The sequence below is a fragment of the Agelaius phoeniceus genome, chromosome 14, assembly GCF_051311805.1.
Source record: "Agelaius phoeniceus isolate bAgePho1 chromosome 14, bAgePho1.hap1, whole genome shotgun sequence".
Taxonomy (NCBI): domain Eukaryota; kingdom Metazoa; phylum Chordata; class Aves; order Passeriformes; family Icteridae; genus Agelaius; species Agelaius phoeniceus.
The window spans coordinates 1,735,700-1,756,034 of NC_135278.1; the positions used below are offsets into that span (position 1 = coordinate 1,735,700).

Here is a 20,335-nt window from a genome sequence, read left to right on the forward strand (position 1 = left end):
CATGATCATGGGCCAGGAGCCCGGCTGTGGCCCCCAAAGGGCTCAAGGCAAGGAGTGTGTTAATTGGCAAGGAAGTGCTGATTTTGGGTGTTGGTAGAGGTTTGGGAGGCTCTCCAAGGTCTGTAACCCTCTGGGAATAACCTGAGCTGTAGATCCACCCCATGAGGTCTGTGAGCTCCTCAACAGCAGAGCTCTGCAGGGACCCTGGATGTGGAGAGCATCCATGTGCCCAGCCTATGCCAGACCCTGTCAGACACTGTCATGGGGAAGATGCCATGGTGGAGCTCCAGGAAGGTCTGCATGGAGAGCTGAGGTGGGAATCATCCACTGGCCCTCCCCAACCAGCCCAGGCTGCACGTTCCCAGTTTAGGTTTTACCTGGCAGCACAGCTGATGCTTTGGGGGTGTCCTGGTTGCTCATGGATGGGAGCAGGAAAAGCTGAGGATGGAGGGGATTGAGCAATGAGCAATCCCTGCCAAGGCTCTGTGTCCAGCGTGGGAAGAGCAGTTCCTTCCATCCAGCCCTGCTCTCTCTCCACACGCTGTTTCTGGCTCTCATTTCTTTGGCAGAAAATCCACATTCTCATCCCCTCTCTCCTCCCCTTGGCTGTGGCAGCTCCTTTCCATCACTTCCCCACTTCTCCTCCCGTCTGTGGGCTGGAAGGGCCCCTGGAGCCTTTGAGGAGATGCTGCTGTGAAAGCCATTGTCCCAAAGGAGGAGCTGGGACATCCAGGAGCTGCTGGTGCTGCTGCAAGAGGACAAGGTAAACGTGGGCCCTTTGTTCCAGCTGGGAAGAGAGAAACTGCAGCTGAGACTGGGGGAGCAGCCGCTGCTCCTTGGGAATGGAGGGGGCAGCTGCACTGAGCTTTCCCCATGAGATTTCCTGAAATAAGCACCAGTCCTGTTTTTGAGTTAGTGAGATTCCTGCTCTGGCATCCCCTCCAAAGGAGGGTTTTTGTGGGGCTCTGCCTTTGCCCCCACTGTGGGCCAGCATTTCTTGTGGGGAGCCTGGTGCCCGTCCAGGATGAGTGAGCTCTCCTGTCCCATGGGATTCACAGGGATCACTGATCCCTGTCCCCTGCAGGGACACCCACGCTGCTCCTGTGCCTCTGGCTTGGAGGTGCTGGTCCCCATCTCAGCTCTTCCCAGGGACATAAATCCACACCTGGGCTGACAAGCAGGACAGGTGTTTGGGGTTAACTCCTGGAGGATGAGTTTTGGCAGCACCAGTGATGGTGGCATGTCACAGGGCTCCTCAAGTGGCGCCTGTGGGTGGGCAGATAAGCAGCAGCTTGTCCAGCCTTCTCCTTCCTGCCTTCCCTCTGCTGCTCCCTCTCTGACTGGGATTCCTCCTCCTCCTCACCCCATGGCGGCCGCATCCCCCAGGACTCTGCTCAGGCTGGGGATGTGGCCGTGAGCTCTGCTGGAGTGTGGGGCTTCACCTGCACAAAGGTAACTCCCTATAGTGTGTCTCTCTGGGGGTATGTCCATCCATCCATCCATCCATCCATCCATCCATCCATCCATGCACAGCAGAGCTGCTCCCGCCCTGCTGGGACCTCCGGATGCAGCAGAGGCATGGAGCTGTCCCTGGCGTATGGAGATGCTCTCATCTGTGACAGCCAAGGAGTTTCCTGCCCTATGCCATCCCAGGGGAGCAGCATGGAAGTTATAAAAATCCCTGCATTGTGTCTCTTTAATTTGATAGAGGGCAGGGATAGATGGGATATTGGGAAGGAATTCCATCCTAGGGTGGGCAGGCCCTGGCACAGGTGCCCAGAGCAGCTGTGGCTGCCCCTGGATCCCTGGAAGTGCCCAAGGCCAGGTTGGATGGGGCTTGGAGCAGCCTGGGACAGTGGAAGGTGTCCCTGCCATGGCAGGGGTGGAATGAGATGGTTTTTGAGGTCTCTTCCAATCCAAACCAGTGTGGGATTCTATGATGTAGGTGAATTCCCTTTTCAGTGTCCACTTACAGGGAACTCTGAACAACTCCTTTATATTTGTTTTCTTCTTTAATTTATGTAATTTTCTAAATTCTAATTTCTAAATTTCTAATTTCTAACCTTTAGAAACTGAGATTTCAAACCTGGCCAGAAGGAACCAGTCTCAGGGGCCAGAGGGGGGGCAGAGACTGACACATGAGCCCTGTCCCGTTCCTGGGGGTCTCACTGCATCCTTTGAGACTTCCAGGCATTTATTTTTCATTCTTGCCTTAAGCCTCTTTGGGGAGGTTCTTTTCAGAGCCTGTACTCTGACCTCAGTCCTCTCTTCTCTCTGGGGCTGCTGTTGCTCTTTGGACCGTGCCGGGTGGTGCTGGGGTGGTGGCACCAGGAGGAGGTGGCACCGCTGGAGGCAGCCAGGTCAGTGTGGGGTGAGGAGCCAGGTCCCTGTGTGGGCTCTCCCAGAGCCTGCACACAACAGGGAGGGCTCCCCAAAGCTCTGGGAGAGGAGATGGGGTGCCCAGGGTGTGTCCATGGTCTGTGGTCCAGCCTGTGCCTGAGGTAAAGGGCTTTGGCACCTCTGGTCATGTGCAGTTGTTTGTGATTTAAAAGAGATAAATGATAGAATTTGGGAGAGATCTTAAAGCTTATCTCCTTCCATGCAGAGACCTTTTCCACCAGTGCAGGCTGCTCCAAGCCCTGTCCAACCTGGCCATGGACACTTCCAAGGACAGAGCAACCACAGCTCTTCTGGGCACCCTGTGCCAGGTCCTCCCTCACAGGGAACAATTCCTTCCCAATATCAAATCTAAATATCTCTCCTGATGCCTCCAAGGCCTTTGCTTGGAAGGTTGAAGTGAGATGATGTGGCTGGGGCTCTGCAACCCCACTGGCTCTTTGGAGAGCTGACAGAGGGACAAATGTCTCCTGCAAAGACTCCCTGGGGTGCTCCCAGCAGTTTCTCTCCTAAAGCAGGTGTCGCTGCCATGTGTTCCTTTCACACAGGTGTGTTTTCCAGAGGACCTTTGGCTCACCCCCTGTGCCAGGCCCCAGCCCTGGGATGCAGCCCGTGGCCCTGCAGAGCCTGTCCGAGCTGGAGAGGGCCAGTCTGCAGGAGCTGGCGCTGTTCCAGCTGCAGGAGAGGCTGCCCGTGGGGCATCTCAGTCTGGACAGAGGTACAGGGGGAGAGGAGGGGAGAGGAGGGACAGGATGGGAGAGGACAGGACAGGAGGCTCCTGCCAAGGGGGGCTGAGGCTGAGCCATTCATGCTGCTCACCCCCGCACCACAACCCAGGATGATGGTTATGGAGAGACAATTGTGACATATTTTGGTCCATTCTATTTCTCATTCCTGCTTTATTCTGAGCCCTGAAGGCCTGATCAGCCTGTGGAGGGGTTTATGTGTCCGCAGCAGTGTGAGAATGTGACCCTCCAACCCCCAAACTCAAACCACATGTGACAACTTGGCGAGGTCTCCACTGGGATTGTCTGAGTGCCCTTGGGGTGGGACGGGATTTGCTGTTATGATCCATGGCCAGCACTAAGTCCTGATGCTGGAAAGGGACTTATGGGAGAGTGGATAATTCACTGGCACATAAAAGGGTGAATAAATTTAGGATCTCCACAGGAACTGAGCACAGAGGCCCTGTCAGGGTTCCTGGGGTTGACTGTGTCCCCCACCAGCAAACCCAGAGAGTTGTGGTTCCCAGACTCCTTCCCAAATCCACTTCTTATCCACTTGATGTGCCTCCTGTGCCCTGGGCCATATTTTGGCATCCCAGCAGGGCAGGGGATGCCACCAGCTCACCAGGTCTGGGGCTGGGGGTGCAGAGGGAGCCTGGGGGTCTCCAGCCCTCCTTTCAGTCCTGGCACTCCAGGGCAGGATGGAGGCTCCAGGTCTCTGGGATCCTCTCCCAGGGATGGGGCATTTCCCTCACACTGAGCACCAACTGCTTGAGGTGGCACCCAAGTCTGGCTTCCCACCTTAATATCCCAAAGATTTCATGCCATGAAACGGCATCATGAAGAGTCCAGCACAGCTCCCCTCTCCTTCCCAGAACTCCCAGTTGCTCCAGGGCTGCAGCCCTGGAGGACTTTGACCACAAACATCCTGATTCCTTTTCTATTTTGTTTTATTTTGGACTGTTGTAATCCCTCTTGCAGTGACACCCTGCAGCAGCAGCTCCTCTAGGGACCAGTGCGGTGCCAAAAAAAGCCCCAGACCCCAGTATTTCCTTCCTGGTTGGTCAGTGTGCTGCTGGATAATTTATGCTGGCTTCTACTCATGTTCCTCATTCCAGCTGTCAGAGCTTTCCTCTAAGTCCTACAAAATAACCCAAACAAGTAGATATAAGCTGTTCTTAGGAAGAGAATTCTTCAGGAATGAAGAGTACGAGCCAGAATAGGGTGATGTGTCCTGGAAGGATTTAGGGTGGGCAGTGAGTGAATTCTTAGTTCACTGCTGCTGGATGTGTGAGGTGGGATTCCTACAGAGCAGGATGGGATTTGTGATGGTGTTTTGTACAACTTTTTATGTCTGTGCTCTGTAAAACATTCCCCAAAGCCTTTCTGGGTCTCACTGCTCGTCTAGAGCCATGGGGTCCCTCCATCCCTTCACCCACAGAGGATGGTGCCCATCTCTGGGAATATTCTCCAAGCAGTGATGTCCATCTCCAGGGCTGGTCCTTGGGCAGCTGCTGCCCACTGTGTGTCCCAGGACACTCCCGGATCTTCTCAGGGCCATGGCTGTCACTGCAGTGTCCCCTGGCTGGAGGCTGCAGAGGGATAGGGAGCCTATACTGAGCCCCAAGATGCTGGTGCTGAACCTTCCCCTTTTCTTCTCCTCCTAGATGGCTCCAAAGGCATTAAATCCATCCGGCAGAAGCTGGAGAGCTTCTCGAAGGAGAGGAAAGGTGAGCAGCCTCACTTTTACCTGGGCTTTAGTCCCTGCTCTCAGGGGGAATGGATGATTTTTGGTGGGGTGGGAGGTGCCTGAATCCAGTAGGATGCTTCATCACAGTTGTTTTGCTGTTCTTGGAATGGCACGAGCTTGATGGAGCCTGGAAGGACGGAAAGGTGTGTGGAATGTGTGCAATGTGAAATGCATTTTCAAGGTGAACACCTATAAATGCGTCTATCTGCCCATTTTGCCCCACTCTTGTTACCTCCAGTTCTATCTTAGCATCCTCTGAAGGACCTCAGTGACAACCCTGGGGTACACAGAATCCTAGAGCAGAGCCAGGTGGGAATGAGCTTCCCCACACCAGTACAAAACCCATTCAAGGAAACTGCTGAAATTAATGCCTCGTATTTTACTTAGTACAATGCTTAAACATATCGATCATTGTACAACATGCTGGTAGCACTTAGTAGCTGTTTGATCTCTGTCTGTAGTAAAAGCATTGTATAGTTTCAATCCCAAATGTTCCCAGAGAGGGAGTGATAACATAGAAGCTTCATCCGCAGCTGGAAACCGCTTCTGAATGCATAATAGTAAGTCCTTTAACTCAGATTTTGAAACGTTACAGGAATTAGATTTGACCAGATCTTTAAGGTTTTATAAATATCTCCAGGCAAATTGGACATCTTGTGTCCTAACATGTTCCCTGAGTCTTACCTGATGTTGAGCAACAGGCAAGTCCTTGTTGGATCTCTGTCCTGATCGAGCCAGCGACGAGGGCAGAAATCCAACTTCTCTCTTCTTGCAAGAGTTATGATCCCAGGATTCATGCTTGTCTCAGCAACACTTCACAAAAATGACCTTGGGGCTTTCTGGCAGGTCAGACAGTTTAGTTGAGTTATCTGCTCCCCACACGGGGCACCAGTTTGTTGGACAATACTCTCTTCTTGATCTTGAGATGGGGCAGCTGAGAGGCATTTTAAAATCTTTTTTTCCATTTTCAGTCTCATGAGAAGGGTGAGACAGCACAGATGTTATAATTCATGCCATCACAATCAGAAACCAACTATTTCCTAATTACAATACACTATGAGTCTTTCTTGGCCTATCAGCTTTTTGCCACGCCATGCTGTAGATGTCTTAAAGCCAATCATCTAAAACTACCCCTCATGGGTCCTGATATAATGCATTTTTCATAGTTTTATTTCTCTAAAGTATCTAGTCTTATTTGTAAGGTCATCTTTTGAAACTTTTTTCTAGCTCCATTTTTCTCTCAACAATATCTGTCTTATTCTATGGTATTTCTAAGTCAGCATTTCTTGTCTCAAAGTCTGCATATGGATGTACACTGTGTGGGCCTTCTGTTAGGCCCTGAGAACTCTCTACAAGTCCATTTCTCACAGTTAGAATTTGGAAAGGATCTTTTGGTGATTTATGAAGTTGTTGCTTCATAGATGCCATGGCATCTTCATGGGGCTGTAGCCAGTCAAAGGAAGGAAACTCCTGGAAAAACTGGGACGGGCTCCAACAAGCCCACAGAGCAGGGCCCTGTGTCTCCTCCCTGTCCCCCCAGCCCCCCATTTCCCATGGGGTGCCCCCCCCCCCTTGGCTCTTTGGCACCCAGGGTCCCACCACACCTTTCCTGCTCTCCAGGAGGAGCAGCTCCCTTGGGGATTGCCTGGCTCCCTGGGACAGCACCGTGCGCTCCAGGCGCTCCTGGGGGCAGGACACGGGGGTTCATCCCTGCAGCTCCCTCACTGCAATTCCCTCCCTGCCCTGTTCCCCCAGACTGCTCTCCCCACACCTTCGGGGTGCCGCTCGCCCAGGTCATCGCCAACGACCGCGCCTGCCGGCAGCTGCAGGAGGCCGTGGGCAGGAGCCGGCGGCTCTGCCTGGAGGTGGAGGCCACGGTGACGAGGTTCCGGGCCCAGAGGCACAGGAGGCTGGGAATGGGCACCAGCTGCATCCGGGCACCCGACGGGGGCTGCCCAGAGGAGCCGCTTTCCCCAGTGCTTGTGGACAAGAGCTCCTGGAGCCAGCGGAGGGTATGGTCCCCAAAATGGGCTGTGGTGGTGCTGTGGGATGGGGGCATCTGAATTTGGCAATAAATGGGATTTTCCAGGATTTTTTCTTACTGACTGAGTGGGTTGTGTCCCAGGCTGGGCCGGTCCCAGTCTGTCCTCAGGGAAATGGTGATGTCCCCAGCGCCCTCAGAGATGGACTGTGAGGAGTGGGAGGACCCTCACTAGCAAAGCTCTTATGGAGATGAGGTTACCAGGGGGACATTTAAGGGTCCAGAGGGCAGGGATGGATGGGATATTGGGAAGGAATTCTTCCCCATACGGATGGGGAGGCCCTGGCACAGGGTGCCCAGAGAAGCTGTGGGTGCCCCTGGATCCCTGGCAGTGTCCAAGATCAGGGTGGACACTGGGGCTTGGAGCAGCCTGGGACAGTGGAAGGTGTCCCTGCCCATGGCAGGGGTGGCACTGGATGCTGCCCTTTCCCAGAAACCCGTGAGGTCACGGCAGTGACAGATCTGTGGGGTCATTCCTGCCACCTCCAAATTCCCTCTGCTCCATCACAGGGGGCCATGTCTGTGGATTCCATCACGGACCTGAGTGACAATGCCTCTGAGCTGCTGGAGGCCCTGCAGCTCTCACACCCCCATGAGCTGGACCCTCGCAGGAGCCGTGGCAAGAAGAAGCAGCTGAGCCTGAACCCCATCACCTGGCAGGTGCCACGGATTGTGGACAGGTGCTGCACTCACCTTGAGATGCACGGTAAGGGCTGGAAAAACTCCCTGTGTGTGGCCACCAGGACATCCTGGCCTGACCACCCCCAAGGTGGGAGGAAGGCCAGGTTTAATGGGCACCGTGGGATTCACCCGAAGGTTGGACTCGATGGTCTTGGAGGTCATTCCCAACCTGAATGCTTCTGTGAGTCCTGGGGCAGGGCATCTTCCAAAAAGCCTCCTGTGGAGAGTCCTCTGGGTTGGATGCAGCACCAGAGGGGAATGCTACAGAGGAGGGAATGTCACTGTGTGTGTCAGTGACCATCTCCTGGTGCCTCAACCTCTGCTGCACATCTAGCCCTTGCTTACAGTGACTGTAGGGACGGGATCTCCTCCCTTCCCACAGCCAACCCAAGGAAATCTCATGGCTCCACAGCCTTTCCTTTTCCTCACTGCCTGGAGAAGGGAAAGCCATGTAAGAGAAGCCCTACCACGGTGCTGAGGTGCTCCCAGGAGCAGCCAGGGTGGCAGGGAGCAGTGGGAATGCACAGCACTAACCTCTCTGTCCCCCAGGGCTCCAAACTGTTGGCATCTTCCGTGTTGGAAGCTCCAAGAAAAGAGTCCAGCAGGTAAAGGGAGGCATTCACTGCATCCTCTGGCTGTGCCTTGTCGGGGATAGAGGCTCGTGTGGATGGGGATGGATAGAGCTGATATTGGTGTGGAGAGGTCTGAAACAGACTAGAACAGACTGTGATTTTCATCCTTCCCATTTCTTCCATCTCCAAGCTGAGGGAGGAGTTTGACCGAGGGCTGGATGTTTTCTTGGATGAGCATCAAAGTGTTCATGATGTGGCTGCCCTGCTCAAAGAGTTTCTCCGGGATATGCCTGATTCCCTGATTCCCAGAGAGCTCTATGGAGCCTTCCTCAGCACAGCCAGTGAGTACCTGTGGGGCAGAGCCTGCACAGCTGCAGGAGGATTTGTGTTGGGGGCACCTCTCACTTGGTCAGGTTGCTCCAAGTCCTGTCCAGCCTGACTTTGGACACTGCCAGGAATGGATCCTTCCTCACCACCCTTCTTTTCCAAAGCTTCTGGGATGGGTGTTGTGCTCCCTGGCACTGCCACATGCAGTTACTGTAATCAGTGGATTTGGTGGGGGTTTTGTTTGATTTCTTTTGAATGGGACTCTAAACATCCCTCTGGTCCGTGACAGTCTTTGGCTGTGTGGCTGTGCAATATCCAACAACACCACAGCTCTTGCTGGGTTCTCCATCCCATGGGAGGAAGGGTGGGACAGCAGCCTGGCTCCCACCAGAGCTCATTCCCAAGCATGTGGAGGAGGGCTGGAAGTGCCTGGTGGGCTGGGACCCTCACTAACACTGCTCTCCCCAGCGCTGGAGGGGCAGGCCCAGCTGGACACGCTGCAGCTGCTGCTGTTCCTGCTGCCCCCGTGCCACAGTGACACCTTGCTGCGCCTCCTGCGCTTCCTGGCCGAGGTGGCCCGGCACGCTGAGAGCTCCTGGGACCCCGAGGGCCGTCAGGTGAGGCTGCTGCTCCCGAGGGGCTGCCCTGGAAAGGTGCTCGGGCTGCTGTGGCTGCAACTGAGTGGGGCTGCTGCAAGCTTGGGGGAGAAAACAAATCCTTCATGGAATCCTGGGATCATTGTGGTTGGAAAAGGTGGGGATGGGATGAGTGTGTGCTCCAGAACCTCAAGCCCTTTGTGCTGGCCCTGCCACCAGCTCAGAGAGGACCAAGCTGGACCCAGACCAACATCTCACCCTCACCTCGCCCTTGTGTTCCTGCCCTGGGGTGGGTGAGGACATCCTGGGACATCCCATGCCACTACATCCACAGTCCACAGGTTTCTTTGGTTCTTCCTTGTAGATCCCTGGGAATAAAATGACAGTGTCAAACCTGGCTACAGTCTTTGGTCCCAACATCCTGCAGAAGGAGAAGCCTGGAGAGAAAGATGCTGGTGCCCTGAACTTTGAGGACAGTGCTGCCATAATCCTGGTGCTCCAGAGGCTGATTGAGCACCATCACTCCCTGTTCATGGTACGTGGGGCTCCTCAGGGCAGCCCCTCCAGCCCCTCCTTCCCTCTCAACTCTTTCAAGAGCAGCAGGGGAAGGATTTTGTCCCTGTCAGAGATGCACCCCTTGGTCTGTGCCCATCCTCTGGGAAGGCTCTGGCTCCATCCTCTCTCCACCATCCCACAGGGCACTCGCAGGCAGCAGTAAGAATCCCCTCAGGTCTATTTGAATGGGACATTTCAGGTCCCCAAAAAGCCTTATAGCAATTTTTGTGGCCTGCAGGGAGTCAGAGGACTGGGGATAGTGGAGGGAAAGCAGGAGCTGAGATCCTGCAGCCCCTGGGAGGTGTGTGGGGTGTGACACCAACGTGCTGGGTCTGTGACCATGTCCTGGGGTCCTTCCTTGGCTGCCTCTGCTCAGCTTCCTGCCGAGAGTGGCCCCACGAGTGGTGTGGCCGTGTCTCCCCAGGTGTCCCCAGAGATGCAGTGTGACGTGCTGAGGAGGCTGTTCCAGACAGACCCCGATGTCATCGAGTACCTGCTGCGCAGGAAGTTCCCTGACGTGCCGTAAGTGCCCGAGGGCTCCTCAGGGCACAGGGACAAGTGGCAGCACACCCTGCTCATCTTCCTCCAGACTGCTCCTTCCTACAGCGCCCTGGTCACAGCTCCTCAGCTAAAGCCCTTCACACTCCATCCTTTCCATCCCTCAGAGCTCCCTGCTCTCCCTGTTTGCTCCTCATCCTGTACCAGCTCTCTCCAGAGCTCTCTCTCTGGTGTCCACACAGCTCCTGCCCAGCCCTTCCCCTGCTCCTGCCTCTCAGTGTCACACGTTGATTCCTGCTCCACCACCAGCCTTCTCCAAACCTCCTCTGTCCTTGGTGTCCGTGTTTCACTGCAGTCTTTGCCTGCCCCGGGTGTCTGTGTGGGGCTACCAGCTCTGTCCATACATCCACATTTTGGGTACAAGTTGGGACATTCCCACTGAGGCTCAGAACTAGAGCTCGTGGCCTTCCCTAAGGTTAAAGGTGGTGGCTGAAAGGACCTCACATCCCATGAGCTGGGTCCACCATGGCACATAATGAAGGAGGGGGTTTGCTCCCTGGGGTTGGAAGTAGGGAATGGTTGAAAACAGGGGATCCTGGGAAGCAGAGGATGCTCAAGAGCCTTCAGTAGACCTGGTGACTCTTCAGTAAACATGAATTGTCCTGTGGGAAGGGTTTTCCTGGACCACAGGCCACTTCCATACCAATTTGGATGGGGCTTGGAGCAACCCCATCTAGTGGAAGGTATCTGTGCCCATGGACTAGATGCTCTTCAAAGTTCCTTCCAACCCAAACCTGGGATTCTGTGATCCATGTTACAGCTTCTGGTTTGTGTTCACATTCCTTTTGGGACTGTCTGGAGATGGCAGTCTTTGGGATCACTGCTTGAGTCCATTTGGGAGTGCAGTAGGCAGTAGAAGCATTTGCTAACAGCATCTCTCTCTTTTTTGCTTCCTTAGGAGCCCAGAGCGTGAGGATCCCGGGGAGGAGCTGGCTCCGTCCGCGCTGTCTGGCTGGACACACAGCCTGGAGCGAGGCTCGGTCTGCTCGGAGCTCTACAGCAGTGTCTCCTTCCTAAACCTGCATGTTGGCATCTAGCCCTGCCCAGGCTCTCTGGACAAAACCAGGCAGCTTTTCCCACAAAACCCAGCCCTTGCCTCACTTTGGGGGCAGCCCCTGTGCCTGTGCCCTGGGGGCAGAGCTGTACTCGGGGGTCACCTGCCAGGCTGACACCTCCCTGTGGGACCAACCACTGCCACATCCTCAGCACAGCCCTCCCCTGCCACCTCCTCCTCACAGCACCTCAGGAATGGCTTGCCATCCCTACACCTGTGGGCACTCTTGGGAGGACAGGCTGAGGAAGCTGGGACTGCTCAGCCTGGAGAAGAGATGGCTCAGAGGGACCTTATCCATGTATCCAAATGCTTTTGTAAGGGCCTGGAGGGACAGGACAAGGAGAATGGCTTCCCACTGCCAGAGAGAGAAATTGGGATATTCCTGGGATATTCAGAGAAATTCTTCCCTGTGAGGGTGGTGAGGCTCTGGTTCAGGCAGGGACACCTTCCACTGCACCAGGCTGCTCCAAGCCCCATCCAGCCTGGCCTTCTGGCCTTGAACTTTTCCAGGGATGGGGCAGCCACAGCAGGGCACTTCTGGGGACAAAACAGTACTTCTGTAAACAGTATTCCATATTCTATCACAGCCTGCACCCAGTCATGGTCTGAAGACACCCAGACCTTCTCAGGTGCCCTACTCAGGGCTGGGCTCTTATTTTGCAAAGGTCCCTTCCCTGCAGATCAGAACAGTTGGGATGGGTGGGGAAGCATTTCCCAGAGGAGCCTGTGCTGTGAGATAGCTGGTGAGACCCCCTGGGAGCTGATAAGCTCCAGAGAGCAGCAGAGCTGTTGTGTCTGGAGGAGCAGATAAATTTGGGACACCATGAGGCTGTGGAAGGTTCCAGGAACGCTTGAATGTCAGCTGTGAAATCAACATTGTATCCAGCCACTGCTCTGGGTGGGATTGTACCTGCTGCAAGAGCAGCCCCCAGCCTTTCGAATTCCTTCCTAGGGTGGTAAAACACTGGCACAGGTTGCCCAGAGCAGCTGTGGCTGCCCCTGGATCCCTGGAAGTGTCCAAGGCCAGGTTGGATGTGGCTTGGAGCAGCCTGGGATAGTGAAAGGTGTCCTTGCCCATGGCAGGGGGTGGAGTGGGATGGACTTTAAGGTCCCTTCCCACCCAAGCCATTCTGTGATTCCATGATCCTAGGATGGAACAGGGATGCTGACACAGGAGGCAGCTCTGTGCAGGAAAAGTCCTGCTGGATTTCACTTTCCCAGCACCATAACGGGGGCAGGGGGACACGGGGAGCTCAATGGGGGGAAGCACCAGCTTTCTCTGGCTGCTGCAGAGCCATCCAAGTCGCCGTAGGGTGTTTATCCCTGGCAGCGTTGATGCGATATTGCTGCAAACTCCGCTTGAGGGCAGCCCGGCACCGACCTGGCCCGGCCCCCGTGCGGCTGCACCGAGACTCTGCCGGAGCGCCCGGGGCTGGCCCGGAGCTGCTCCATTCCAGCCTCACGAAATGAAATAAACCCCCTCCCCAGCCAGCTGCACATCTCATCATGGAGCCTTGGTGTTGCTCTGGACCCGCTCTGGAGGGGCTGGCTGGCTTTTGCTCCAGGTTCTGTTCTCAGGGGCTCTTTGCCCCTGCAAGCCTTGGGGGTCACCTCAGAAATGACAAGGAAGGTTCTGCCTTGATCCTTCCTGATCCCCAGTGCTGGCACAGGAGGGGCTGCTGCTGTTGGGGGTCTCTTCTTGAGGGGGGGTGGTTGCTTTTGGGGCAGTGGTGAATGTTTGGGGGAGTCTGCTTTGGGGGGGGTGGTGGCTCTCAGGAGCTGGTCACTGTTTTGGGGCTGATCACTGTTTGGGGGTGTCATTGCTGTTTAGGGCAGAAGTTGCTGTTTTTGGGGGCAGTTGCTGCTGTTGGGAGGTTCTGGCTGGTTTTTAGTTCCAGCCCCACCAAAGCCCCCTTGAGTCCCTCAGACTGGTGGGGCAGAGCCAGGCCTAGGGCTTGTATGAGGGTACAACAGGAAGAATCTGCAGGAGTGGGACTGGCTGCTCGGATCCATGGGTGGCTTTAGAGTCAACAGCAAGGAAAGCAGAGCCCGAGCTCCTCTTTTTTAAATTCCTGTGTCTCCCTCACGCTGCCGACCAGGATCCATGGCAGGGACCAAACACAGAGCTCTGGGCTTCACAGCTCTCTGGGAAACCTGTGGGAGAGAACTGTGGAACCGCTGAGGTTGGAAAAGCACTGCAAGAGCACCAAGTCCAACCATCCCCCAGCACTGCCAAGGCCACCCCGACCCATGTCCCCAAGTGCCACATCCACACGGCTTTGAAATCCCTCCAGGGACGGGCACTCCACCACTGCCCTGGGCAGCTGTGCCAGGCCGGACAGCCCCGTCCATGAAGGAATTTTCTCTAATATCCAACCTGAGCCTCCCTGGCACAGCTTGAGGCCGTCTGTCCCTTGTTCCCCGGGAGTTGAGCCCGACCCCCGTGTTGAGGGAGCGAGACCGGGCGGGGGCGTTCGGGGGTGTTTGTTCAGGGGTGTTTGTTAGGGGGTTTTTGATCGGGGGTGTTCGGGGTGTTTGGGGGGGGTGACCCCGGGACTCCCCCCGTCCAGCGCTGCCGTTTGGGGGCGGAGCCTCCCGGAGCCCCCGCCCAGCCCCCGGTGCGGGGCCAAAAGCGGCGGGAGCGGAGCGGGAGGCGCTGCTGCCGCTGGGACCGGAGCGCAGGGAGCCGAGCAGCCGGTGAGTGCCGAACCGAACCGAACCGGGGGATGCCGCCCCCTCGGAACCCGCGAGGGGCTCCGCTCCTGCGTCCCCCCGCAGCCTCCGGGCACCCCCGGGAGCGGGATGGAGCCGGGGGTCCCGGACTGCCCTGGCCGAGGATTGTGCGCTCCTCCGTGTGCCCCAGCCTGGCCGGAGCAGCTGGGGCTGCCCCTGGATCCCTGGCAGTGCCCAAGGCCAGGCTGGACATCGGGGCTTGGGGCACCCTGGGACAGTGGAAGGTGTCCCTGCCCATGGCAGGGCTGGGATGGGATGGGATGGGCTTTGTACTCCCTTCCTGCTCAAACCCTTCTGGGATTCTGTCAAGCCTGCGTAGGACCAGCTCTTACTGGGCTGGCCGCAGCCCAGCTGTGGGATGAGCTGGAGGGAAGGCTGAGCTGTCCGAGGAGCCGGGTGTGCTCGGAGCAGTGCTGGCATTGCCTGCACTGGCCGCAGGACCTGGAGCCTGGCTCTGCCCCGTCCCCAGCCTGGGCTGCTCCCGAGAGGCTCTTGCTGGCCCTGCCTGCCAGGTGGGTACCCCAACACCCCCATGTTGCCCCCAGCGATGGCTGAGGAGCTCAGTGAGCTGCTGAGGGAGTTCGACGAGGTCATGGAGGACTTTGACCGTGGCCCTGCAAGTCAGTACCAGCAGCACCTGGAGGAGCTGAAGAGGAAAGCGGGACAGAGTGTGTATGACAGTGGCATCGATGAGCTGGAGAGTGAGTCTGGGCTGGGGGTGAGGAGCCTTGGGGAGGATGGCATCTGCCAGGGTGGGAGCTCTGTGGTTCCTCCATGGAGCACATCTTCCTGCTGATGCTGCCTGACTCAGCCCTGGTGGTCTGGGTGAGCAATGGGGGGGATGGCCACTGGATACTGGCCCAGGACCTGTCAACATCTGCCAGGACTCCTTATGCCAGGCAGGCTGCTGCAGGACCCTGAGGGGCTGGGGATAACCTAGTTCTCTGTAATAACCCCGTCCTTGTAACTGTGCCCAGGCAACCTCTGGTGGTTTTTGACCTGAGAAAGAAACTCAGTTCCATTTTTCCAAGCATTCCTAGAAGCAGGGGAGGAGCAGATGGGGTCTCCAAGAGTGTGCCACCCTGTGCCATGGGCATGATCGGGCCGTGTTCCTGCAAAATGTTCATCAGGTGCCTGTGCCCAGGCCAGTGACTGATGCTCTGTCTCTGCAGGTGCCAGCACGTCCCCAGGAAGCAGCCTCAACTCCAGTGAGGAGCACCTCAACAGCCCAGCTGACACTTGTCCCACTAAAGGTGAGCCTGGCCCCACCCAAAGGGGTTTGCAGGGCTTCTCTGTGCTCAGCTGGGCTTGGCAATGACTGCCAGCCCTGGATAGGGGGGTGCCAATGGGGCCCTACGGAGTGGGAATGAGCCCTTGTGTCCTGGCAGGAGCTTAGAAGGGGCAGAAGTTAGATTGGGATTTTCCCAGTTGAGGCTGGACTGGCTGGGACAAACACAGCTGGAGCAGCTGTGCTAGGAACAAGGGGCTGGGGTCTCTCCTCTCCCCAGTGAGAGGGGAATGGGGAGACCTGACCGTGTTTTTCCCCACTAGCAAAGCTTGGAGACACGCAGGAGCTGGAGGAGTTCATTGCAGACCTGGATAAAGCCTTGGAAGGTACATGCCCAGCCTTGGTGCTGGCACTTCCCACGGGATGGGACACCTGGGCTGGGGCTCCTCCCCTGCCCCTGACTCGGCACAGCCTGGCCAGCGCCTCAGTTTCCTCAGATGAGGTGCAGTGCTGGTGCCTGGGGGAGGGGACTGGGGACATGAAGGCTGGGTTAGTCCTGGCAGTGAAGCCCAACAGCACAGTCTGCAGAGCTGCTGATGTCTTTGGGAAGATGCACAGAGGGCCTGTGCTCCTCTGCCTGCAGCCTCCCTCCAGCTGCTGCTCAGAGGCTGCTCTTTACCTGGGGGGGAAGGTGAGCAGGAGGAAAGAAGGGATCTTCCCTTGTGGTGTACCCTAACCTACCCCATCAGGAAGGAGGAGAGTGGGTCTGTGTGGTGGCAGGGAGCCTGTTGATCATGCTCTCCTTCTCCAGATGTTTCCCTCCTGGTAAGAGCCTGGGAGTGTCCCTGTGAGAGGGGGTGATGCTGTGTGGGCATCTCTGGCATCTCTGGAGAGTTTGGCTGCTGTACCCAGCAGCTCTGGAGAGTTTGGCTGGTCCCCAATGGCTGCTGTGCTGGGGAAACCGAGGCAGAGGCCATTTCCTCCCACAGCGTGACACGCTGGAGACAGAGAGAACCTGGTTAAAAAACATTTCCTCCCACGCAGACAACAGCACACAGTTCTGCTATCTGTTCTCATCCCTGGTGTGCAAAATGAGGTGGCTGGTGGGAAGTGTTTCTTTGCAGGCCCCAGCCATGCTGGGAGGGAGGGAGGGGACCAGAGCTGACCCCCTGCCCCAGACTTCTTCTCTAACCCTGCAGACTGTTACCATATTCTGTGTCATCCTGCAGAGATGTGAGCTGTGCTGTGGAGTCTGGAGAAGAGCAGCCCCAGCCCTGAGTCTCCCTGATGCTGCCTCTGCACCCCTGGCTGGGGTGGGGATGGCTCTGGGGACAGGGACGGGCAGTGGGGACAGATCTGGCTGCAGGACGATGGTGACAAGGCCCTGCCAGAGGACAGCCCTGGGTGGGACCTGGCCCTGCCCTGCGTGGGGTCTGGTGGCTCCAAGGGCTCTGGGGGGGAGCTGGGCTGCTGCTGAAACCCCCAGAGTAATTTTGGGGAAGATCAACTTGCAGGACATCAGTGTGACCTCAGTGTCCCCTCCAGGCTGGGAAGCCTGGTTCCTTGGTGGCATCTGTCACTGCTGACCTTTGCTTTGCATGGGGAGCCCCAAATTGGGTCCCTCTCTGCCCCCCAAGTGCCTTTGCCTCAGCTGCTGCTGTAAATACTGTAAAAAATATATTTTGTGCTGTACATATGGTTCTGTGAACAGGATTTTAAACCTCTGCCTGTCTGTGTCCATCTTTTTCCCATTGGCAGGGGTGGGAGAAGGGATGCCTTGGGCTGCCAGCTGGTGGGACTGGCATTGGAGAAGGGGGAAACCTCAGGGAAGCAAGTTCAGCAGCACATGCCTGGCTAAAGAGGAATATCAGGAATCCCTTGTCCTGCTTGCCCATGGCACTCGGAACAGTGTGGGGTGGCAGAGGGCACAGAGTCTGTGCCTTCCTCCCCTGCCCAGGGAGATGGACACTGCCTGTCATCCCTCTGGCATGGAGGGCCCTGCTCTGGGGCTCCTGCTTCCAAAGGGAGGGGCTCTGGTGCCACTTCCCCTGGATCTTGCCCCTGTCAGCAGCCCAGGAACAAGGCCCAGGGATGTGGGTTTGCAGCCCTGTGCCAAGCTGAGCTTTGAGTGAGGTTTGGCCGTGGATGGGATGATGGATCCCCCTGAGATTCCCCTCCAGTCTTTCCCCCTGGAGTTTCCCATCCTGGGAGGTGCCACCAGGATGACAGAAGAGGAACCTGTGGCTGGTCCCCCTTTCTCATGTGGAGCAGGGTCACATGTGGCTCTGCTGCAGCTTGTCTGAGCAGGAAATGGGCAGTTTCAGTTTGTGCCCTCATCCCTGGTGCGTGGGTGCTGAGCAGGAGGATGTCAGACACCCCCTCTGCCAGCCCCAGCACTCAGTGCTGCTGGGGAGGCTCTGAGTACACACAGATCCCAGCCTGGTAGTGCTGCTCCAGCAGGAGGGTGGCAGCCCCTGGGCAGGGCCAGCAAGGGGACGCTCTGGGCAGTTGTGTAATGTGACCACTGATGTCTGTCCCAAATGGACCCCAAGGGGCAGCCAGGGGATGGGAGTGAGTGTGTGCCAAGGTGGTGACACCCAGAGATGCCTGTGACACTCAGCCTGTGACCTTCTGTGGGGACACACAGCCCCCATCACTGGAGCCAGGGTGGTGTGGGGACTGTCCCACTGTGGTGATGGCAGCAACTCCTGTGTCACTGAGGGCGTTTTTCCCCTCTGAGTCACTGCAGTCAGCATTTTGCGCTGTCTTGCTCTGACTCTGGTGTCTGTCCCCCCCCCCCCGTGGTCCTGTTCTGCCCCCGGGCTGCACCAGCTCCTCCCCAGCCTGTGCAGGAAGGGGCTTTAACCCCTCCCAGCCAGCGCGGTCCTGATGGTCAGCAATGATGACATCAATGCTCGGGCTGTCACTATCCCCAGGTCCCATTCACCGCCTTCCACCCCCACAGCAGTGACAAATGTTGCCAAGCTACAGAAATAAATATTTTCCAGCCCCAAATCTTCTGAGGTCGATAACCCCCACAGCCACAGCACAGCGCTGGTGACGCTCTGGGGGTTTGTTTGTTGTGGGGGTTGCCAGGAGCAGGTTGGGGTGTCACCACGGGCTCGTCCAGCCCCTTGGGTTCGGGATGTGTAGGTGGGAGCTGCCTCTGTCCCATGGCTGAACTGTCCCATCAGCACAGGAGCCTCTCCTGCCCCAGTGACACAGACCTCAGCATCTGCTCAGGTCGGGGCTGGGGGCCCAGGGGGTGACACTGGGCACTCCACAGTGCCAGTTCTGTGCATGGGGTGACAGAGACCCTAATGCCAGCCCTGTCCTGCCCAGCCTGTGCTGACAGCAGATCATCCTAAACCTCTGTGCTGGGCTGCCCAGGGCAGTGGTGGAACCCCCCACCCCTGGAAATATTCAAAAAACATATGGATGTGGCATTTGGGGACATGGATTGATTAATGGTGGCTTTTGCTGTGCTGGGAACAGTTGGACTCGATGGTCTTGGAAGGCTTTTCCCACTTAAATGATCCCATGATTCTGTGGCTTCTGCACCTTGCTGAAGCAATGTACAGAACCCCCTTTGGGCACTGGAGCTCTTCTGCAGGGACAAGGGGTGGATTTTCTTTCCTGAGAACCCCAGCAAGAGCTTGGGGACACACCAGAGTGGCTCTGAGATGGAGGTTGTGACATCCACCAACCCATGGAGCAGCAGTTGTCCAAGGGCTGTTGTGCAGCCCAGCAGGAACCCTGACCTTGCTCCCACACTCATGGGGATACAAGCCTGAGGGGCTGGGGGGTCCATGAGGGAGGGTCTGGTGTGTAGGAATGTGTATGGGTCAGAGGGTTCCTGGGCTGGAGGCTCTGTGGCCCTGCACGTGCCCTGGAGGTGCTGCAAAATCAATCAGAGCGAACACACACGTCCTGCAATACAGGCAGTTCCTCCCCAGGGTCCTGCTCCCCACAGCAGGAAAAGCATCCAAGGCAGCCTTGGCCAGGCTGGAGTGGGGCTGTGCTGCTGCACAGGGCCACCAGCGAGGCTGTCACTGCTCCCTGCTGCAGAACCCAAGGGCCCCCGGGGGTTTGCTCAGAAGCAGCAGCAGCGGGAAGTGGTAACCCCAGTGAGGTGGCTGCACGGGCCCGCAGCTGCTCCCTCAGGCCCGGCTCCCCCAAGCCCAGCTCCCCCAAGCTCAGCTCCCACAGGCCTGGCTCCCCCAAGCCTGGCACCCCCAAGCCCGGCTCCCTGTGGCTCCCCTGCAGCCCATGGGGGTGTTTGCCGGCAGAGCAGGCAGGTGTGTGTCCCACACTCTTTCTCCCACGGTCCCCAGTGAGCCCCTTTTCTGGGCTGGGGGATGCAGCTCTGGCTTGGAGCAGATCTCCTGCCTTCCTGGGGACCCAGATGGACCTGCTGAGACATGGAGGTGACAGCTTTGTGGAGGTGGCCCTGGCTGGCAGCCAGTCACCTCCTTCCTGTACTGCATGGAGGGCACCACTGAAAGGACCACCTCAGGGCAGGTGCTGCCTGTATCCCCCTGCTTTCCCCCACTCTCAAACCCCCAGGAAAAAAGGATGGAGGGATGCGTCCCTCAAGGCAGGACCGCCATGCACAGACCAGGGGGCTGATGGAGCTGGAGAAGCTCCTCACCCTGGCCAGGTGTGACGTTCCTCAGTGAAGCTGCTCCCACCTGGAAGGATCTCCCCAGCCACTGAGGGGACAGAAAGAGTCGGCAGAGTTCCCCTAAAGAAGTTGTTGCCACTCTGCAATTTGGAGAGGAACCTCAGCTCTCTGGGGAGGGGAAGTCCCCAGCTGCTCAGACGGTCTGGCTGTGACAGTGGAAGAGGCTGTAACTATTTTGGGAGACAGGCTAACCCCGGGGATGTTGCAGGCTTTCTGTCCTGTAAAGCCCCCTCACATATTTTTCTGGAATCCCAGAACGGTAGTGATTAAAACGGAATTTAAAGCCTGTCTTGTTCCACCCCCTGCCATGGCAGGGACACCTTCCACTGTCCCAGGCTGCTCCAAGCCCCAATGTCCAACCTGGCCTTGGGCACTGCCAGGGATCCAGGGGCAGCCCCAGCTGCTCTGGGCACCTGTGCCAGGGCCTGCCCACC

General features: G+C 57.1%; 2 protein-coding genes across 3 annotated transcripts; both read left to right on the top strand.

Annotated features, from left to right (window-relative positions):
• Positions 1–35: 35 nt before the first annotated feature.
• Positions 36–12,760, top strand: ARHGAP36 (Rho GTPase activating protein 36). Of its 2 annotated transcripts, none has more exons than XM_054641608.2 (11): positions 36–763; positions 2,946–3,115; positions 4,790–4,852; positions 6,628–6,884; positions 7,424–7,619; positions 8,144–8,199; positions 8,357–8,507; positions 8,962–9,110; positions 9,454–9,624; positions 10,069–10,166; positions 11,101–12,760. In XM_054641608.2, exons 1-11 carry the CDS (start codon positions 462–464, stop codon positions 11,237–11,239), a joined length of 1,752 nt encoding a protein of 583 aa, XP_054497583.2. In that variant the 5' UTR covers positions 36–461; the 3' UTR covers positions 11,240–12,760. The 2 variants fall into 2 exon arrangements, with proteins under 2 accessions (XP_054497583.2, XP_054497584.2); XM_054641609.2 differs by lacking the exon at positions 36–763 and adding an exon at positions 1,347–1,452.
• Positions 12,761–13,797: 1,037 nt separating this feature from the next.
• LOC129125912 (regulator of cell cycle RGCC-like) lies at positions 13,798–16,941 on the top strand. The gene is made up of 5 exons (XM_054641617.2): positions 13,798–13,953; positions 14,535–14,690; positions 15,162–15,242; positions 15,541–15,603; positions 16,447–16,941. The coding sequence occupies exons 2-5, from the start codon at positions 14,537–14,539 to the stop codon at positions 16,452–16,454; spliced, it is 306 nt and encodes a 101-aa protein (XP_054497592.2). The 5' UTR covers positions 13,798–13,953; positions 14,535–14,536; the 3' UTR covers positions 16,455–16,941.
• Positions 16,942–20,335: the final 3,394 nt, after the last annotated feature.